Source organism: Polypterus senegalus, chromosome 3 (genome assembly GCF_016835505.1).
Source record: "Polypterus senegalus isolate Bchr_013 chromosome 3, ASM1683550v1, whole genome shotgun sequence".
NCBI classification, from domain to species: Eukaryota; Metazoa; Chordata; class Cladistia; order Polypteriformes; family Polypteridae; genus Polypterus; species Polypterus senegalus.
This window is the reverse complement of record NC_053156.1, coordinates 283,156,502-283,179,709: the sequence shown is the minus strand read 5'-3', so window position 1 is coordinate 283,179,709 and position 23,208 is coordinate 283,156,502. Positions and strand designations below refer to the sequence as shown.

The window sequence follows — 23,208 nt, the reverse complement described above, 5'->3', positions numbered from 1 at the left end:
AGTTGTAACTGTAAGTCTGGGTAGTTGTCACATACACAGGAATTCCATAAAAGGATAAGAGCTGAACTTAAGAGATATTGAGAAGGACAAAGAATGTAGTGGAACCAGACTTTTATTTAGGTGTATAAAAAGTGTGTAAGTTAAAGAACCAATCAGAAAAAAATGTCAGATGTTGTGTAAATATTAATTCAGCACTGTTATATAAATTCAACTGTCTATAAATATGGGACTGTAACTTTTTTCAATAACCATTCTGTGGCATCTCTGCTCAGGGACTCAACCTTTAAAAGACTGCTGTGATGGAGTGTTTCCCACTTCATGAAGAGAAATTCAAGACACGTGAACAAGTTTCCTCCTGCCTGGTTCTTTGGAGTGATTATTTAATTAATGATATGCCATGCCAATCAGTTGCTGAAAAGAAGAGGTAGCAACAGGAGAAGAATTTCCAGCTGCTACAGTAACATCCTTAGAATACATTCTAGAGGTCCTGAAGAGCTGCCGCATTCAATTATGTAGATCAACAACTGGGGCATCAATACAGTATGGCAATATTTTCCTAAATATGAGTAAATACCTGCAAATGGGAATGATAGTACAGGCTATTGCTAAACATCCTGGCGTATCGGTCAGGAACATCAGGAAAACAATGGAACAATATGATAAAAGTCAAGCATAACACATTGTTTAGACAACTTTTTCAGCATAAAAGATATTGCTCACTGTTTTCATTAGTCACTCCACATTGATGAAATGTATGCTTGCCACCAGAACTAGAAGTGGATCGCCTCTAACCCCAACTGTTGATGCAGATTGGTAGTTTGGTTAAATTCATTTCTGGCAGGATTAATGTGTTGTCTTGAATTAAAATGCAATACACTTGGAGCAGCTTCTATGGTAAGCGAAGTGTGATATGTAAGCTTTGCTTTATGACATGATATCTCTGAACCTAAATTAAAATGCAATATGTTTTTGTGTTGCATTGTAAACTGACACAAAGTATGCTGTATCGAAAAGCAATCAATTATTCGTTTTTTTTACTTTTTCATATATGAAGTATCTGTGTAAGGAAATTATTGTAATCATCCAAAAATTGACGTCGAAATTTTGATGAATCTCAACGTTTTAGACCTCCCTGAGTCTGAAAAAAACATTTTTGGACTTACATCTGTGTGTCTGTCTGTGTGTGTGTGTGTAAACACGATAACTTGAGTACGCTTTCACTTAGGTCAACCAAATTTTGCATACAAGTAGGCACAAAACATAGATTTCTATCAACTTTTGGGCTTTTTCCACTAACCGGAAGTGATACTTTACCTTTTGTTCACGCTGCTGCAAGAGTCCGATTTACTCAACCTTAATTTTATAATAATTGCTCAATATATTTTTAATTTAATCTTATTTGTTGCTGATGCTTCTTTAATGTACATAATATAAAAATATAGTAATTGACTTGCTGTTTACTCCTCAAATATCCATCCCCATATCTGAGTATACGAGAAAGTCTAGGGGAGAGCACTCCCGATTTTTATGTTTTTAACTAGGCTGACCTGCCTTTTAAGGCGACCGACTTTTAAGTTGGCAATTCAATATGTAGATCAATTTGGTATTTTATACAAACTCATTAATTTGGTTATATTGCATTTGAGCGGTATTACTTTAATACTCGTAGTTTCTGTTATTTTTGTGACTTTTTTTCTATATTGAGGTCGCCCTTTTGAACCCCCCTGATATTTACTACGCGGTGAGGCATTTGTACTCCATCAACATTAATTATTTCCCGAGACATAACTTTGTCTATTTTTCCAGCGCATCGCACACTAAAGCAAGGGAACGATGGGAGCACCAGAACTCTGCTCACATCATGTTGCTTCGTACCGCAAGCTGCAAGTAGTAAGTCTGTGATAAGCGGAATACCGCTACGCTTTCCACTCACGGGACGGAAGGACAATCCCGACCGCTTTTATATAGTAAGAAAGAAGAAGAAGATATCGCACAGTCTGGAGTAGAAAATCATCTTTTACCTGGAAAAACGGAACTACAAATCCCATTGTGCATTGCAAAATGGACGGGGCGTGTGTGAAACTCCGCGCCTGCATAGCACTCACGGGATGGAAGGACAATCCCGACCGCTTTTATATATAAGGATTTTATATAGAAGGATTATGACATGATAAACCCATGCCAAAATGAAATGCACTTTGGATTGTGTTTATCTTTGGCACAAATAATATTCCATAGACCAGAAACACTAAAACTGTTCTATTATTTGGGTAGTTTTCCTTGTACAGCATGTTGCATGAATGATTGAAATTTGAATGATTCTAACTGGCTTATTATTCATCACAAAATGTATCCATGATTCCATGTTTCTTTCCCTTTCTTCTTCTTACTTTCTTCTGATTTCTGTGTTTATTGGTACAGGCCCCTTGGTGACTTGTGCCTCCTGTTTCTATGTGAAAGGGCAGGTGTATAAAAGGTGTAGCTGGTGGGTGGGGGGGTGTTTTGTATATTGTAATGTTATTTTGTTTTCTTTTTTGACCACATGCCTTATGTACTTTTAAATGTATATTACATTATGTTGTTGTGCTTAAATAACAAATAAAAAAGTGTATCAAATAACCAGAGCCAATCATGGTGTTTGCCAGTTGGCCAAACAGGCTTTCGAAGGTCATGAGTCAAGAAAAGCAGAGGAGAAACTGGAACTAAGGTGGATGAAAGCTGGTGTAGGGAACCTGCGGGATTACACTGAAGATACAGTATCAGCACACAGTATACAAGGTGTGGCAGAAAAGTAATGAGACTGGCAACACTGCAAGCGATCTGGCAACGCTGCGCTGTTGTCCTTGATAGAGCACGTGTATCGGTACCCTCCCATAGCTCAGTGCGAGTTTCAACTCCTTCCGTTAACTACGTGATTTTTGTGACTGCTATTAGCGAATTTGTGTTTTTGGTTGTCCGTCACGCAGAATGGAACAGCAGAATTTGGAGTTACGTTGTGCCATTAAACGGCAAGTGCGACGTTTAAAAAGTTAAAACAGGCCTATGGGGAACATTCTTTATCCTGAGCTCAAGTTTTTCGCTGGCACAAATCATTTTTGGAAGGCAGAAAACACGTTGAAGATGAAGACCGTTCAGGGAGGACTTCAACTTTGAAAACCAATGAAAACATCGAACGTGTGAACACTCTTGTGAGATCAGACCATCGTTTAACATTAAGAATGCTGTGTGAACAATTAAATTTGAACAGATTTACCGTTCATCAAATTTTGACTGAACATTTGCACATGCGAAAGGTCTGTGCCAAAATGGTGCCGAAAAACTGCCCTCTCCATAACAGAATGTTTGACCTCAAAAGGCATTCCTGGGGTTCCCCAGCCCCCTTATTCACCTGACCTCAGTCCGTGTGACTTTTTCCTAAACTGAAAAATGTCCTCAAAGGACGTCATTTCGGGACTTTAGAAAACATCCAAAAGAGTGTAACGGACATGCTGAAGACCATACCGGTTGAAGACTTCCAGCACTGCTACCAACAGTGGGAACAACGTCTCCATCGGTGTGTAGCTGCCCAAGGGAACTACTTTGAAGGGGATAACATTGATGTTTGAAAAATAAAAACTTTGGTAAATGAAAAATCAGTCTCATTACTTTTCTGTCACACCTCGTATATGTTTCACCTAGTCAGACACCTCTAACTCACTGTATACAACCTAAATGAGACGATAGGGATACTTCACATCAGGTCTGTTCTCATTTTTATCATTTACATGTGTTTTTCTTGCTTTTTGATAGAATACTTTCAAAACTGATGGAGGTAATGGACTCATGTTGCTCCGAAGTAACATCTAAGCTAAAAGAAAACAGAATTCCCCAGCACTTTTGTTCCCAGCAATTCAAGACAACACACCTTATTTAATGCTTATTTTTTTTATAAAAAAACAGTTTTATTAGAAAAAAGACTGAACTTATAAAAAATATTCAGTATTTACACAAAGACAAAAAAAATCAGAATTTGAACATTCATATGGGGTCGGTGGCTCAGCATCTTCAATGCGCACATGATACTGGTTCAAAGTAAACCTTCTTAAAGGCACAGGAAGAAAAATATTCAGAAAATACTTTATGCTTTAAACACTTCCCATAATTTTTCTAATAGTGAACTAGACTTTTTTTAAATATTAATACTCATTTCAAGTGACATTCAAATATTAATGTTTATATAGTGCCTTTTTTATGTACAGTTACACATGGGCTGTAGTGAGCTCTTCTACTTTGTGAGATTCATACAACGTACTGCTTAATCCGCTAGACTAGAAGGAAGTCATGTTAGCCATTTATATGACTTGTTTGTCCTTATATATACACATAAGAAAACGCAACACACTTTGAACAAGTTGCAGTAAGGAGCACACGTTGTATGTAAAGAGCACAAGCTTTGATTAAATGACTTGGGTTCTGTTAGACAGAGCTGTTATGTTGTAAAATGAAGACCTCAAAAAATGAATGGATCTGACAAATAGTTGTAAAATAGTTGTGAATTTGGGATTAATAAAGTATCTATCTATCTATCTATCTATCTATCTATCTATCTATCTATCTATCTATCTATCTATCTAAAGATGTGTATGGAACAAAAGATAACTTAACTGCTATTAATCAGGTTTGCATTCCCAATGACCCTTATACAATAAAAGAAAAAACAAAGAAAAAAATAAGTACCATAGTGTTGTTACCAGTAAAGTATAAAAGCATTCATCCATCCATCCGTTATGTAACCTGTTATATCCTAACTACAGGGTCACGGGGGTCTGCCGGAGTCAACCCCAGCCAACACAGGGTGCAAGGCAGGAAACAAACCCCAGGCAGGGTGCCGGCTTACTGCAGGGCATAAAAGCATTCATTCTAAATTATATTTTGAAATATAACTTTCTTTGTTCATTGTAAAGTGACATGGAGTTAAACTCTGATGTTGGCATCATCAAGAACAAGGCTGGATCAAACCCAAGACCACTGCAAGACACAATGATACCCCCACCCATGCTGATTAGCCCAACCCACACATTTTTGGGAGGTGGAAGAAAAGCAGAGTACCCCAAAAAAACACAGGGAGAACATAAAAACTCCATAGAAAGTGACTGGGCCAGGAATCAACCTTGGTTAACTAAAGCTATAAGGTAGCAGTGCTAGTCCCTGGACCACCTGTATACCGCAATATAAATAATGTATGACCATCCATCTGTTTTCTGAACATATTTATACTAAAGGGACACAGGTAACTGAACATCTACCAGTGGCATTAGACGCAAGACAAGAATCAATATTGCAGGGCACATTTAGTTGAACTCTAACACCAGGCTAAATTATAATTGTCAATTTATTCTAGTCTGCACAGTCTGGGTATTTGAGAGGAAACCTGTGACTACACAGAGAGAATGTGTAAGCTTTATAGCCAATGACCAAACTATAATCTGAAAATCCATCTGTGGACCAGTGAGGAAGCAGCACTAACTTTTGCACCGTGCTTCCCTAATGTTTTTAACATATAAATATATATACACATTCAAGTGTTAAAATACACATGCGCACATGCAAACCTGATCATACCTACTACACTATTAAGAAGTAAGCATATGCAAAAATGAAACATTTTTTCTTATACAGCTTTTAAGAGCGTATGTATTTTTATGATAAGGGATTAGTACATGGAGGTGAATATACAATAGTAAGTGAAGTAACTAACATTTTATTGTTTATGTATCTATGCATGATAAAGAAAATGATTTACTTTTTATCTGTCTGTATGATCAATGTGTTCTAAATATGTATTTCCCCTAAAGTCCCAGGCAGCGATAACAGATTCAGTATATATGACAACACACACCATGTCCAAAAGCTCCAGTTATGAACTGATGTAAAGCCTTAGCTCTTTTCCACTATTTGAGTAAACCCATCAAGCCCAATATATCTTGAATGTGCCTAATAAGGCTTTGAGCTGGTTTTGTTTTCAACTGTCTTGTTGCGAGTGTCGTGAAGTGTTAAATTCAGTTTTAACCTGACAAACTCCACCAGATTAATGACTCTGAGATTACTAATAGGGTCCAATTTTCTAAAACAGTAAACAAGTGGGAGTAACACGTTTGACTGGGACAAAAAACAAAGCAAGATTTACCTACACGACAATATGGCCACTATTGTTTGCATTTTACTTCCCACAACTGATCAGGAACATATACTGTTGTGCAGCAGAGCACCATGACACATCCACTTGTTTGGAGTGGGCATTGGCCATAAGCGAAACAAAGTTGCATTTGTTCAACAGTTTGGCTGTCAGTTACTTTATATTTTCATTACACATCAACAATAATTTATGTTTTCTAAGTTTTGCAGTAACGTGCAACAAAGAGAAATGCATAGCTTATTTAGATAGGGGAGTTTGCAATTTGTTGATAGTAATACTCTCCAGTAGGATTGTTAAATTTGACCTTAAATTTGTACTATAATTGTGTAATTTTTTGTGTTGTGGCTCATCAATTTTTACTATTTTGAATTAGGTAGTACCTTTTTACACAGAATATACTAAATTAAAACATTACAACTAACATATAATTTGACCCTCTAAGGCCGGGGATCACAAATCTCAGTCCTTTAGAGATTCAAAGTCTTTAGATTTTTGGTAAATCTGGTGTAAATTAACCTAGTTATGTAGTTTCTATGGCTAGTTAGCGCTTTCATTTTGTCATGACAGACCTTTCATATGTTGCAAATTTTCCTTTTCCAAGGTCAATGTTCAAATGTTTTGTGGACCAGTGCAGATTAGTAATTCTCAGTCCTACACTTATTTCTCTTTCATTTCTTTCCAAATAATTCACTCAATCTAATTTTGTTTATTAGTTTTAAGAACACTTATGGGCCTAGGGTGCCATAATTACAAATATAGTTTAATATATAAGTACCTGTAGGACCCTGATTTGAATCCTTGAGCTGGATGGTGTTACATTACAGTACTAGCCATCATCCATACCACCTGCACTTCAGAACATGTAGTTCACCTGAAGCTAAGCATATTTGGGCCTACTCGGATGGGAGATCCAACTAGGAAAAGCTGGAGGAGATGTTGGTGAGGCTAGTATGGAGTGCTTGCCCCATGGTCTGTGTGTGGATTCCAGTATGCTATTGCAGTGACAGGGATGCAGTGCTGTAAAAATGGAGTCGCTCTTCGAGTAAGACGTAAAACCAAGATCCTTACTCTCTGTAGTCATCAAAGATCCTGGGGTGTCTTTTGAAAACAATAGGATGTTTTCTGATGCTCTTGCTACAATGCCCACCTTAGTCATTTTGGCCTCCTAATCATTCCTTGTTCCTTACTTGTTAATGATCTTTCTTATTCCTTCACCACCTAATAGCTAATCTGTGGTGAGTGTACTGGCTCAAAAATGGCAGCTTTTGCATATTGGTGGTTGTTAAAGTGGCTCACTGTGTAAAGTGCTTTGAGTAGGTTAGAAAAGTTCTATATAAATGTGAAGAATTATTATTACTATTTCTATTATTACTATTACTATTTTGTGGGAGGGTCCTTTCATAAACACACCCACACTAAGCCAAAAAATGTACTTAATTATTATTATTAAACTGACATGGGACCTTTAAGCACAAAGAGATGTGGTGGATTTGTGTGTGTTGATGGAAAAATGGTGTAGCGACTAACACACCAGTCTGTATTTCACCATTTCATAATGATAATTTACTTTTTTGGCATATACAATTTATTGAATGAGGAATTTCTCATTTTTCACTTACTCTTCAGAGACATACAGAGATGGGGAGAGAGAAGCTTGGGTTCACAGGGCAGGGTGAGCTATTTTTACAGCATCCCTGGAGCAGTTTCAGGTTAATCAGTTGCTCAAGGATACCCAATTCAGTAGCATTCCCATTGCAGGGATTCAGATTGGTAACCTTTCAGTTACCAGCACAGATCCTTTAGCAGCAGAGCCATCACCAGTTCAGTCCTGAGCGAGACATTTAATGTGCCATTGCTCACATTGTAGAAAGATATACATAATTCTACTGCACAATTGTGATTTTAAACATGAAAAAAAATATTTGAGTGCTTTATAGAAGACACCTGAAGACTTTCTTCATGACATTTTGCTAGGACATATAACCTTCTGGGGAAATAGCGCATATGATTAACTGAAAAGAGGGTACAGGATTGAATAGAAGACCCTGGTGGGCACAGAGTGTTTAGAGAAGCGGGTTGACACAATGCTCTGATTCCACAGCACAACCTGAGGGAATAATATAAGAGAACATTTTTAAATCCACTTAATCCAATTAGGAGCTTGGCAAGGGCAGAATCTATTTCTGTATTATGCATGGTAGGTACAAGACAGGGAATATGTCTGCTCAGGGCGCCAGTCCATTGCAGCTGTGTTAAATCTGCTGACTAAACAAACAAAATCACCATTTATTAAAAGAAACTTCAAATACATCAGTTTAAGTGGCAACATAAAGGGCTTCACTTACAGTATCCACCCATCCACCCGCTATATCCTAACCACAGGGTCACGGTGGTCTGCTGGAGCCAATCCCAGCAAACACAGGGTGCAAGGCAGGAAACAAACCCTGGGCAGGGCACCAGCCCACCGCAGTCACTTACAGTATAGAAAGTGCCAATAAAAAAGTTTTTCTTTGTGTTCTTAGGAAGTCAAGGATAGGGGACTATAAAATTGAGGCATTCCTTGTGAGATTTTGGGCTGTATGAAAAATAAATTGTTGTTGTTCTTCCTTAGACAAACACCACCATGATACCCAAGAATTTTGTGTTGTTGCCATATCTGTGATGCAATCAAGACAGACAAAACCGAACTGCATTCAAAAGACAGCAGAAAAACTTTATGGTGTTCCCTTTAATAGTGGAAAAAAGCTATTTGTGCAAAGTGTTATGAACAGTGTTAATATAGAGTTTTTAAATACAGAGCTAAAAAACAGTTTTAAAGTGATTCATACACATGTGTGACAAAAGAGAAGTACTCCATTAATTAAAAGGGTTTTGAAATTATTTACAATTACTGTAATTTTTTTTTACAATGCATAGTTGTGATTAAAAAAAATGTAATTTCAGTACTCAGCTGAGTTATTCTACTTTAAATCCTTACTGTATTTACAAAAGTATGAGTTCTGATCTATGTATTCAGTTCTGTTTCTTCCTTTCTGAGGACGACATTTAGTGTGTTTGCATGTGCTTTAATAACGCGGTTATTCACAGAAACCTGGTTTCAGAAATGCTGTGTAAATCTTTACTATGGTTAGAGAAACCAGGTTGTTGGAATTTGAGAAACCTGGTTGACAGACGTAGATTTGTTTCACAAACGTTGCAGTTAAGGATTTTGTGGTCTGAACATGTCCATTGCCCTTTGTTAACCTGTGCATGTGATAGCTTCACACACGCTTCCAGCAGAAAATGGTGGAAGCGTTCCAAGTTTCCTGAGGCAAATGCTCAGGTGATCTCATTATTCATTCTCTTTATTGATATAATCTGTCTTGTTATTTCAAAAATCTCTAAATGTATATTGCTGAACTAAACGTTTGTGCTAAGAACAGCAGTACATGAATCTGGACGAGAACAGGCCACTCGGCCCAACAAAGCTCAACAGTCCTATCCACATAATTCTTTTAAAAATCACATCAAGTTGAGTTTTGAAAGTCTTACTGTCTACCACACTACTTGGTCACTTATTCCAAGTTTCAATGGCTCACTGTGTAAAGATTAAAACTTTCTAATGTTTGTTTGAAATTTACTCCTCACATGTTTCCAACTGTGTCTCTATGTTCTTCATGAACTTATCTTATAAATAAACATCTACGATTGGAAGTGTGTGTGTCTGTCTGTCCCCGAAGTGAGAGGTGGAGTCGTGATAAGGGCTCCACCCGTGAGGAAACCGAAAACTCGCTTAGCCATTAATAACACAAGCGAGGCGAGCACATCGATAAATTGAAACCTCAGAAGAAAGACAAAGTCGCTTAGCTTGCTAACATTGGCAGAATGGTATCCCCTTTACTTTTCCTCCTGAAGCTAATACACAAGGGAGACGAGCACGTTGGGAAAAAGAAACCTCTGAAGAAAGACAAAGTCGCTTAGCCGCTATCGCACAAGTGATGCGAGCACGTCAGCAAAACGAATCCTCCTAGGAGAGAGATGCCCAGAGTAGTTCCTTTCAATTACCTGACATCTCCACATTTCAATTTTGGTTTGATGATTTCAATAGTTTTTAGGACCCCAAGCTTTTTACAGCACAGGCTTACACAGCTTATACTTATTCTATTGAAATAAAAACAGCTGTTATTATTATCCCATCAGCACTGGGTATAAGGCAGGAAGTAAATGTACTGCTGTGCCGCTCCTTTGCAGGATTTAATCACACAGTTAAGCAAAATAAAAAAAAGTGTGCTGCATGCAATCTGGTAACATATGCATAATAATAAATTATCAGCTTTCAGCCATTTTGCTATAGACATGTTGAAAATGTGGTGTAGCGACCAGTTTTCATACAATAAATTATCAGTGGCCCCGGTTGGGGTTGTAAAAAGGGGATGAATGCGATGCACTTCTCATCACATGAAGAACTAAATGCATCTACAAAACACAATACAATTATTGAGTTTGGCTGTTATTCTGGTCAATTTCATGAAAGTTCATATATGGGTTTAGGATTTAATAACAAATGCTGGCAAGTCACATATGCAGTTTTTCATACCAAAGAAGAAAAAGTAACGCACTGTTAGTAACGCATTACAGTTTATAAAAACTAACCATATAATCTATTTAGTAAACTTTCTTTCCTAAGTAATGAGTAACGTAACTAAGCTACTTTTTAAAGTAATGTTCTCCACACTGCTTAGGAGACACAGGCTCCATGCTTGTTTTCGGATTCACACCTGTCAAAGAGGGATTTAACTCTTTTTTTGCATAGTTTATTGGTATCCAGGCATCTTGCCAAAGGAAAACTCCATAAGGGAACTTTGAGCATGTAAACTGGAGTATTTAAGAAACCAGTTTTCTGACTTAACCGGGTTATTCACCTCCCTATCCTGGCTTTGTGTGTGCATGTAAACACCCTCATTGAACATTCTCCCCAGTTTCTTTCATCTTATGGGCTATCTGTAAGGTCACTGATGTCCCATTCCAATCTGCACAGTGGAAGGGATGCTGAAGTTAAATGACAGAAAGCTGAAAAGAGAAATCACTTAAATATATTAAATAGTTAAACTATATTAGACCGTGGTCCAATGGTCTTTTAAATCTATATCACCTGTACAAAACATTTGAGTACCTTACAGTGAGAGGGCAGATAGGAAACAACAAAGGCTAACATAAAACTAGATTTTGATGCATTTACAATAAGGAAACTGCAATATTATGTTATTGCAAGGCTCATTTTATAGTGCAAAATAGTAACGTTTTCATTAAGGTGACATGTGGCTTGGTACCCATGAGGTACTTATTTTCAGGGTGAAATCTCCAGAATGTCATCCTTGTAGTCTGGAGATTCACATCCAGTAGTCTCATCCTGCTCTAGCCGGTCAGGTCGATTTTGTAGGATCTCATCTGGTGTCTTCAGAAACCTGTAATCCATAAAACACATTGGTATTAATCTCTCTGACCATAAAGCAGTATTATTCACTGTCTCACTGCCTTTCCCTCCTCTTACCTGTAAACCATAAATTTCTTACAGAAACCTTAAAAATATCTGTCCCTCTATCCTTTCTGGATCCAGTTCTGATCTTTTACTGTCTGCACCTATTCCGTCAACACTAGATAGTCTTGTTGACCACTATAACGCAGCCCTTCATTCAGCATTAGATAAAACAGCTCCTTTAAAACATAAGGAGGTTTCCTTTAAACGTTTAGCTCCTTGGTATAACTCAGAATTGCGATCTATGAAAGCAGCTGGCCGACGCCTTGAGAGAATGTCACGTAAGACTGGCCTCACCGTGCACATCCAGGCTTTCTCTGACCACCAAAGAGCTTACAGAGAAGCACTAACTGCTGCTAAGAACACCCACTATGGCAGAATAATAGAAAGTGGCCACAATAACCCAAGGGTTTTGTTTTCTGTAGTTAATAAACTACTCGAACCTGCATCTGGCCCAACTACCTCTTCTACTGAAGTCTGTGAGGATTTCCTCCACTTAACAAAATTAAAGATCTAAATAATTCAACTAACATAAATACATCATCTGTTTATATCTCTCTCTGTTTTCCCACTCCATCCAGCTCCTTCTCTAAGTTCTCACCAGTCACATCTGCTTTGTTAATGACCTGCTTTGTAAGATGAGGCTGACTACTTGTGTACTGGACCCCATCCCCAGCACACTACTTAAATCCTGCCTTCATGCCATAATCCCGACTGCTACAACAATAATAAACTCATCCCTTGACACTGGCTCTGTGACGCTCACTTTTAAAATCGCTTCTGTAACCCCAATGTTAAAAAAGTCTGGTCTTGATGCTGACAATCTTAACAATTTCAGGCCTATTTCCCACTTACCTTTCCTGTCAAAAGCTCTTGAGCGTGTTGTAGCCTCCCAGCTCACCAGTTACTTAACCACTAATAATTTGATGGAACCGTTTCAGTCTGGTTTCAGGGTGCAGCACAGCTGTGAAACTGCTCTGCTACGGGTAACCAATGATTTGCTTATGGCAGCAGACTCTGGACAAACCAGCACATTAATTGTTAGACCTCAGTGCAGCATTCGACACTGTCAGACATGACATTCTACTGTCCAGAATGGAGAACATGCTGGGTATCTCTGGCACTGCCCTCCAGTGGTTCAAGTCCTATCTGACTGATAGGCAAGAGTTTGTTAGTCTTGGCAACAGCAGATCCAGCTCAGCGCCAGTCACACAAGGAGTTCCTCAGGGCTCTGTCCTCGGCCCTCTTCTCTTCTGTATTTATATGCTTCCCTTGGCCATATTATTCGTAGCTATGAACTGGGCTATCATTTTTATGCAGATGATACTCAACTCTACTTCAATGTTAAAAGTGGAACTTCATCAGAGCTTTCTCAGCTCACAACCTGCCTTAGTGAAATTAAAACCTGGATGGAGCAGAACTCTTTAAAATTAAACTGCAACAAAACTGAACTCCTGCAAATTGGGACTAAAATGCAACTTAATAAAATGAGCTCCTTCCCAGTCCATCTTGGTGGTGATCTCATCAGACCTGCCTCCACTGCAAAGAATCTTGGTGTCATTTTTGATTCCTCCCTTTCTTACTCCGCCCACTATATCACATTAAGAAACTTTCTTACTTTCACCTCTGTAACATATCCTGTGTTCGTACCTTCCTCTCCTTTTCTAATGCTGAGAAACTTGTCCATACTTTTATCACATCCCTCATAGATTATTGTAACTCACTGTTGGCAGGTGCCCCTTCTAATCTTATATCACAGCTCCAGCTTATTCAAAACTCGGCTACAAGAGTCCTTACTCAAACCAGCAGCAGCGAGCACATCACACCCATCCTGCTCCATCTTCACTGGCTCCCTGTGTCTTACAGAATTGAATATAAAATCCTACTAATAACCTACAAAGCCTTAAATAACCTTGCGCCAAACTACATCAGTGACCTTCTCCATCACTATGTGCCTGCCGCCCACTAAGGTCCTCTGATTCTGGCAATCTTGTTGTGCCCCACACTAATCTACACTCCATGGGTGACAGGGCCTTCAGCTGTATAGCCCAGACTCTGGAATGACCTACCGAAATTAATCAGGTCAGCTGACTCCATGAATTCTTTTAAAAAACAACTCAAAACTCATCTGTTCAGGAAGACTTTTAGCTCTACTTGACTTCATTCCCCTTCTCTCAGTTTACGTCTCTGTCAAGATGCTCATGTAACCTGTTTGTGTGTGTGCTAGATCATCAATTATGTTGTCTGTTAGGCTTTCTCTGAATTTATTGTCTTAATCTTCTTTATTTATTTATTTGGTTTGTACAATGCTATACACTGTATACCCTGCCGTTCTTTCTTATATTTTGTAAGTGCCTTGAGCGTGGGAAAGGCGCTATATAAATAAAATGTATTATTATTATTATTATTAGTCATCCGGTAATAGTCAAGTCAAGTCAGGGAGCACGCACTGGTGCTATACGACGAAACAACTCAGGATCCCGGTTTGCAATTCCCCCAGGCAGACATGCGGGGTCCAGTCCCACCCTCCGGAAATGACCCTCTATCTGTCGCAGCCAGGAGTTATGTGGGCAACCCCTTGGCCTGGTCCTGCCACTCTGGTTCCCAGCAATTTGGATCCTTTCGAGCCGGATCTCCTTCGGGGAAATGCACCACATGGCCATAGTGCCGTATCCGACGCTCCCTCACAATGAAGGTAATGTGCCTCATTCGGGACTCCATGAGCAATCACTCATTCAGCACAAAGTCAAACCAACAGTACCCAAGGATTTTTCAGAGAGACACGGTATCAAAGGAGTCCAGTCTTCGTCTCAGGTGACTGGATAGTGTCTCTGGTAACATGATGTATAAAAAAATACAGAAAAACACACTGTCATAAAACAAGTGTAGATGAACAAACCTTGACAGGTAGCATGTCACCAGAGGTGAAAGTAAAGCCATCCACACATCCTGTTGCATGCTTATATTATTAAACCATACTCTGTTCAGGATGGGTACTTGTTAGAACACATGGACACTGCAGCAGTGCCAAGTATTATGAAGGGTTACTTAACAATTCCTACCACTGTACCATAGCCACTCTTAATTTTTACAGATGTTGACCCACAAATATTTGCACGTGACTGAATAAAAATTTGATTTTCATGTCCTGCAAGGACAGTCAGCAGGACAGCCCAAGTGGTGCAATGTCTTGGGGCAAGAGTGCTGTCCTTGGCAAATAAATTATTTCTGCTTCCGTTAGAAATTCATATTTAGACGTAATCCTTTAGCATAAGTTTCTTTGGCAGACTAATTCACGCGAGGACCCAAGTCTGAATCCTGCTGTATTTTGTGCACTTCCTTGTCCAACTTTCAGAGACACATTATAATCAATGAAGTAACCAATTGTATTTTGTTATCAATATAAAAGATACCTCAAGAACAACCTCAGTTAGGGACAAAGTTTCAAGAACATACCTAAAAAGCAGCTTCTGCCCAGGCTCTTTCTTGATTATATTCAGTTTATAGTAATGCCGCAAAGCGCGTGACATCTTCTCATAGGTCATATTTGCTCGATTCTGCATAAAGACAAATGGAATATTACTTTCTACACTGTACAGTTATACTAGAATGCATTTGCACTAAGAGATGTCTTATACTAAGGTCAACAAGTGAAGAAAAGAATAGTAAGAGACACTTTATCTGGTAAATTATGAGTAAAAAACTTTCAAACAAATAAGATAAACATTATTTATATAAAGCTGATACCTATCCTTCTAAAGCAGCAACTTTAAACCTTTTTTGTGAATTTTAAACAGTAAAAATAGAGCCATTTTGAAGTAAAACATGCAATAATAATAACATGATAACATTTTATTTCATAATAACTAGATGTCTTTTCTTAATAATTAGATGACTTTTGTCTAATGTTAGTAAATCTCGACACTCAAGACTCCAAGGGGGACCAAGCAAACCCCCAAACTATCCAACCACCACCTGCTATCTGATCAAATCATATTAAATCTGGACATTTGAAATTCTAAGGAGGACCTGCGCCTCCAACCTAATGTTAAATTTTGACACTCAGAACTCAAAGGGGGATACTCTCCAATCCAAAGTTAATAAATATCAACGGTAGAATCTCCACTCTATTACGAAATCAGTCTTAAAAAGAGAGTACAGACATTTATGTATTTTAACTTCAGGAACTCATTGAACAAATTATGATATAAATTAAACAGGTTTTGTGGTCGGGTGCAGGAATGACAGTCTGCCGGAAGAAAATCTGGGGCGCCAACGGGTCATCCCATTTAATGAACAAGCGAAACAATAAAAACAAATACCCATTTTACTGTTGTTTCCCTTGTCTTTGACTACAAATGTACAACAGAAGGACTTGGCGTCTTAGCTGTATGGTCAGGGAACTCCATCTTGTGCCAACATTTTTGAGCATGCACATGTTAATGACTGGCAAAGTGCACTGGCATCACTTACACAAGAAGGCTGGATATTGAAACGAAGGCGCTTTAACCAGGGAACAAGAAACTTTTCAAAAATGAAACCTTGCCAACCTTGGGATTGTGTTCAGTGTCAGAGGTGTCAAAGACAGTTAATATTTATTGAATTTACAGTATGTCACAAAAACAAATATTTACTGTGATTATTTTTAGTTAACTGTCATTTTGTGGCGGCACGGTGGCGCAGTGGTAGCGCTGCTACCTCGCAGTTAGGGGACCCGTGTTCGCTTCCCGGGTCCTCCCTGCGTGGAGTTTGCATGTTCTCCCGTGTCTCGTGGGTTTCCTCCGGGCGCTCCGGTTTCCTCCCACAATCCAAAGACATGCAGGTTAGGTGGATTGGCGATTGTAAATTGGCCCTAGTGTGTGTTTGTGTGTGTCCTGCGGTGGGTTGGCACCCTGCCCAGGATTGGTTCCTGCCTTGTGCCCTGTGTTGGCTGGGATTGGCTCCAGCAGACCCCCGTGACCCTGTATTCGGATTCAGCGGGTTAGAAGATGGATGTCATTTTGTGCAATTGAACAATTTTGAATTGGAATGCTCCATAACCACCTACAATTTATAGAATAACACATAATATGGCATAGTACCACAATGGTTAACATTCCTGGTACAGCGTCCTGTGCAGGTCAGTGTTTATTAGGATTTTATAAAATCTTCCTGTGTCTAAATAGGTGCCTCCTTTAGGTGCTCCATTTTCTTCAACACCTGAAAGCTGTGCGCATTTGGTATCCCCTACGTTGACCTGGTGTAATGATTCTTATATCACAGAAAAACTGCAACCATTTCCCTCCAAGTAAATGGTGATCAAGCTCCCCAAGTGAGAACAGTTCAAGGACCTCAGAGTCGTGCTCACGAGTGACGGCAGATTGACCAACAAACTGGTGGAACAGTGGTGGTTTTGCAAATTTTCCACTGGAATCTGGTGTTAAACCTAAAGCTAAGTTTTCTGATGATGCATATTACTTATCTGTCAATTTACAACACCATCCTCGTTTATGGCCATGTATTACGGGTAATGACTGAAAGAATGAAATTGTAATTACCAGGGGCCAAAATACAGTTTCTGTGCAATATTGCTTGGCTCAGTCTTCATGATAGGGTGTGGCGCTCAACAATACAGGAGGTCCTTGGAGTAGAACTGTTACTTGTCTAGACTAAGAAGAACTATTTGAGGTTGTGGGTATGTAGTTGGTATGAGCCATGAGTTCCTCCAGAGGTACTGTAATGTACCAGCCATGATCTACTGAGAGAAGAGTCGGGAAAGATTGGACAGATTGTACAGCTATGCCAGCCTGGATATTTTTCAAAGAATTAGACAATGTCCCTAAGGATATGGTGGTCCAGTCTATCTAATTCGGCATATTCTCACAGTGAAAAGTGGATATAAGATAAAAAAAAATGATCTGCCTTTTCTATTGTTGGGTTGTGGAGAGTTAAAGCCTATCTTGTCAGAACCAAGTTTAAATAAAGAACCTGCCTTGAAAAGGATGCCATTTTGTCATGGGGCACACCCACCAACATATTCTCGCTTTGGGCCAATGTTAAGTGTCACCAGTAAACCTAATGCACACAGCTTTAAGAGAGACACAGACATAACTTCTAACCCATACGGTGTCAACAATTAATGTTTTGAAAACGGAGTAGAACATGGACAGGTTGCAGCTGCCTCCTGACATTGAAAATGGACGGTTGGATGTATGGAGTAGAACATTACTTTTTTATTCAATAAATTACTTTTCCATTTATAAAAGAGTATGAACTATATTTGCTATATAATTAGGAAGAGAAATAGCAAGCTGCGCAACAACTAAGATATATATTTACTCAGATTTAAGGTAAAAAGTATTAGGTTTGTAACCATCTACGCTTTCCACTGTCTAAATGTGCTTTTTCCATTACAGAATTGGTGGGTTTGGAGTGAGGCATCAGGCAAGGAGTAACCTTGCAATACAGCATTGTGATTCTTAACAAAACATTTAGATTTGGCTTTTTTACCAGAATATGGGTACGAATCAATTGTTTTCATGCCATAACTGCATCATCTGAGAACATCAGGTGCCACTTGCTCCTTCATTCAAGTTGTATGATCTTCAAAACACAAACCTGTTGATCCATTCCAATCAATTGTTAATTTAAACAACAAGGTTCATTTACGTTCAAATGTATCTAGTTAAAAATGTGCCTTTTTCAAATGAGTACTGTACATGTAAAGAAAGTTGAGGTGATTTGTCAAATGAAAGATGCTATAAAAATATTGTTTTGTTTGTCATTGAAACCTTACACAATTATTCTCATATTGATCATAATATTCTCTCACTTTGTGATTGCCCCACAGCCTTGCCAGTCCATTGGGATCCACCACTCGAAAGACTTTAGCTTCCTGATCCTCCCAGCGGATGAAGCTCTCGTAGCGGTTGTCTGAAAGGAGCTGGTATACGTAGTCCCACAAAAGTCGACAGTCTGTTTGCAGAAAAAAAAAAATAAAACAAAGGTAACAACAGTTTAGTAGAAATTAAAATTCACTGTGAGCCAAACGTGTGTTCATTCAGTATATAACTTACAGTACAAGTACTTTCCTGCAATTGAAGTTTTTATAAGTGGCAGGTTCTATGGGCAAGTTATTTAAGGCTTGGACTATAAAGTATAAAGCTGGTTGCAGTTCAATACTCACCACTTTTCTCCATGGGGTATGGATACTGGCTCGGAATGTGTATACCCTGGGATGGGCTGGTATCTTGTCTAGTATTGATTGTGATCAACAGGGAGTGCCACAGAACCCCAAATCCGAAACATAAATGCACTAACACTGTCCCAAATTAAAAATGTAAACTTTTTTTTTTTTAAGAATACCTTTATAGAGTAATATAATACTCTCTTCTTATTATTTCTATTCTCCACATCAATGACAGGCTGGAATGGTCTTATTGCTTTGTGGAACTAAGAAAGGTCAGACCAGACTCTTTTTTATTTTCTCGTATAAGAAGCATAGGGAAAATATTGTAATAGTCCAAAAATTCAATGTTGAGATTTTGATGAATCTCGATGTTTTAGCACTCCCTGAGTCCAAAAATACCACGCTTGAAATCATGTCTGTGTGTATGTAAACACGATAGCTTGAGTACGCTTTCACTTAGGTTAACCAAATTTTGCATACAAGTATTAGGTACAAAACGTAAATTTCTGTCAACTTTTGAGCTATTTCCGCTAACCGGAAGTGGTACTTTACCCTTTATTCATGCAGCTGCAGAGTCCAAATTATTCAACTTTACTTTTATAATAATTGTTCAATATATTACTAACTAGTAAAATACCCGCGCTTCGCAGCGGCGAAGTACTGCCTTAAAATTTTTATTAAGAAGAAAATTAAACCTTTTTAAAATGAGGGAAAATATACCAATAATTATTTGTTAAGGATCTCTTTGTGTACCACATTGTGAGTTTGGCCCTCCGGTTGTAATATGACCAAGCTGTGAACTGAGCTTACTCTTGAGCATGCAACGTACAGTTGGCCATGTGAACAGTAATCTTGTTTCAAATCTCACAGCTTGGATTGCTGCTGTCATAATCGGTTTGAGTTTCATGGTTTGTTTCATTTACGACAGTATTTGCAGGACTTGTGTTGAAGTGACATTCAGCATCTGTCAAGCGTTGTAAGTTTACAACCAGTTTCATTGATAACTTCACATCTAGCTTTTGAGACATTCATAAACATCAAAGTGTCCACTACTGAAATCGTCACCTGTGAATCTAAGATGTTTAAGAGGCATTGGCGGTTGTCCAAAGATGTAAAATATTTGGCTGTTTCGGTACACTTGAAAACGACAACTGAACAATTCAGCGGCAGCCATCAACTCAAATGCAGAACCATAGGTGAAGGGCTTAAGCATTTCACTCTTCTAGTGCTCCTGTGTAGTATAATTATCTCCTGTACCGTCATCAGTCCACACCTTGAACCTGTCCCAGTCATTCAATACATAAGACACAATGTTCCTCTGGATATTAAGAGTGAGCCTAATATGGCCGTGCAATATGTAACAAAGAGAATGGAAAAGGTAGGTGCCATCTCCGGGTATGGAAACCACTCGGTAAGTGACAGTTCTTTGATCGATAGTGATCACCTCGATAGACATGTTAATGGGGGTAAGGTTGGAATGATAAATGAAATGGGTACCTGAACAATGTAAAGTAAGTCTAAAATACCTACACAATACCTATGATCATAATAAATGAAGAATAAAACAGCGGAGAAGCCGTGGATTAAATTAAAAGGCTGTAGTTATCAGCAGGGAGACGTGAATCCCGTGGCATAGCAAGGAAGGGAATGTAGAGACTGGAGCAACGGATGGCCTTATACAGGCAGGCAGCCAACACCGTGGGAGGCGTTGGGATGGGGGACCCAACGCCGCCTCACACGGTGACCGAGCTGCAGGATATGGATGTATATATGTACGTAAGTAGGATTCAGTTAGCGTTGGGAACCCGCGTACCAAATTTCTTGAAGATGGGCCCATAAGTAACAAAGACCGTTGAAAAGTTCAATATGGTGGCCGACAGTGGCATCATACCACCGAAATAAGTACGTACATTGGTTTCGGTTAGTGCAGGGAAGTCGCCTACGTGAAGATGAAATAAGTACGTACATCGGTTTTGGTTAGCGCAGGTAAGCCACCTACCAAATTTCGTGAAGATGGGGCCATAAGTACGTACATCGGTTTTGGTTAGCGCAGGGAAGCCGCCTACCAAATTTCGTGAAGATGAGGCCATAAATAAGAAAGTTTTACATGGCGGACGTTGTTGACCGTTATGACTTTTACACGTACAATTTCGAAATGAAACCTGCTTAACTTTTGTAAGTAAGCTGTAAGGAATGAGCCTGCCAAATTTCAGCCTTCTACCTACACGGGAAGTTGGAGATTTAGTGATGTTGAAGAGTTCAATATGGCGTCCGACAGTGGCATCATACCATCAAAATAAGTACGTTCATCGTTTTTGGTTAGCGCAGGGAAGCTGACTACCAAATTTCGTGAAGATGGGGCCATAAATAAGAAAGTTCAACATGGCGGACGTTGTCGACCGCTATCGACCGTTATGACCGTTACGTGTAGAATTTCGAAATGAAACCTGCTTAACTTTTGTAAGTAAGCTGTAAGGAATGAGCCTGCCAAATTTCAGTCTTCTACCTACACGGGAAGTTGGAGAATTAGTGATGAGTGAGTGAGTGAGTGAGTGAGTCAGTGAGGGCTTTGCCTTTTATTAGTATAGATTTGATTTAATTTGTTGTTGATGGTTATTTAATGTTACTTTGTACAAAATATAAAAAAATAATCATTGTCTTGTGGTTTACTCCTCAAATATCCATCCCCATATCTGAGTATATGAGAAAGTTGAGGGGAGACCATTTCTGATTTTATTTGTAAGGAGATTATGTTCATTTAATGTGGGTAATGATATCCGTCACATGTTCTGTCACTCTGTGATAGCCAGAGTGATTTTCTACGCTGTGGCTGATAACATCACTTCAAAAGAGATCTACCTAATCAACAAGCTAATTAAAAGGGCAGGCTCAGTTATGGGACACACTCTGGACCCCCTGATAGTTGTAGAAAAAGAGGGAATTAAAACAAAACCAAATGTCATTATGAACAATGCTGCACATTCTCTCTCTGACAACACTAACACTGAGTGCTTGCAGCCAATAATTTATTTAGCAGAAGTGTGTCAATAATTGCAATGGTGGCTCCTTTACACCAATGGCGATACACCTGCATAACTCCTCACTGGGACTGGGACTGCCAAGACTGAATTTATTATGTTAAATTTTCTTCCTTTTTTGCCATTCTAGTGTTTATTCAGACCATTGTGTAAGAGCCAATCTTAGAACGTTAATACTTTAAGTTAAACTCATATTAGTGTTTTCTTAACTTGAATAGAATATAATTTTCTTTCACAGGTATAGATTAAGGTTTAGCCTTTACCCCACATAGTTAACATGAAATAGAACCTTCTTGGCTATAACTGTAATATCGTGTGTTAATTAAGTCTGTTTGGAATTAGTCTCATTGCTAGCATGGACTGACAGACCCATTTGCAGTTTGTACAGTCTTCTGACCAATCAGAAATGGTTTGACTGTATGAGCAAGCTTAAAAAAACAAGATAAAAGCCATTAACTGAATTTTATTTAAACAAGGACTTTTCTTTTCTTTGCAATACCAACTTTTTCTTTATTTTTGTGTGAACTGTTTTACTTTGAATCTTATCTAAAGCCTTTAAAAATAAAGAAATTTTGTCTGTGGAATCATTTCAACATGTCACGCTATTTCCAGAATCCCATGAAGCAAACTAAAGCTGCAGTACTTTGTCATTTTGGGTAAACGCAGCTACACATAGTGTCAGTTTGTATATATTTATTTTTCTACTTATTCATTTATTTATTTACTAGTCATGGTACCTGTCAAAGACAGATAACAGAATAATAAAAAAATATTTGCTGTCTCTTGCTCTACATGTACTTTCAGCATCTTTCCTCTGTATTCATGTGTGTATGAATGTCTCTACACCGGCACTCCCTCTCTCGAGCATGTTCCTGTTAAGCCTGCTTATTTTTTTAAGGCAACTTTCTTGCCTCCTGTCCAGTTTTATACTTTCTGTCTTTGAAGGAGACTTTCTCTCAGCATCCCTAATACACCTTTAATTCTATTTGTGCATCTCACTCTTGTACTTCCTCTTTCTATCATGTCCCCAACGCCAAGTTGACCAATCAGCTTGCTCTGAGGGACTGGACACACACACAGAGACCTTAGTGTTTTATTATACAGTAGATCTGATGAACTTCTGAAAAAAAATTCTTCCTGGGGTCAAATAAAGTTTGTTCTTTCTTTCTTTCTTTCTTTCTTTCTTTCTTTCTTTCTTTCTTTCTTTCTTTCTTTCTTTCTTTCGGAGGATGCATTCCATATGTTCCAATATATGTTCCTCTACATAACATATATCCATATTTCTCTATTATAAAAGAAATCTTGGAAGGAG

The 23,208-nt window shown here is 38.6% G+C and overlaps 1 protein-coding gene across 3 annotated transcripts in view; it reads right to left on the bottom strand.

Annotated features, from left to right (window-relative positions):
- Positions 1-11,414: 11,414 nt before the first annotated feature.
- etv7 (ETS variant transcription factor 7) overlaps positions 11,415-23,208 on the bottom strand; it is a 130,613-nt gene continuing 118,819 nt past the window's right edge. For all 3 annotated transcript variants that reach the window (XM_039749322.1, XM_039749324.1, XM_039749323.1), the window contains 3 exons: positions 18,502-18,644; positions 15,147-15,247; positions 11,415-11,619 (listed from right to left, as the gene is read on the bottom strand). In XM_039749322.1, coding sequence (XP_039605256.1) covers positions 11,502-11,619; positions 15,147-15,247; positions 18,502-18,644 — 362 coding nt within the window. In that variant the 3' untranslated portion in view covers positions 11,415-11,501. The remainder of the gene's footprint in view (positions 11,620-15,146; positions 15,248-18,501; positions 18,645-23,208) is intronic.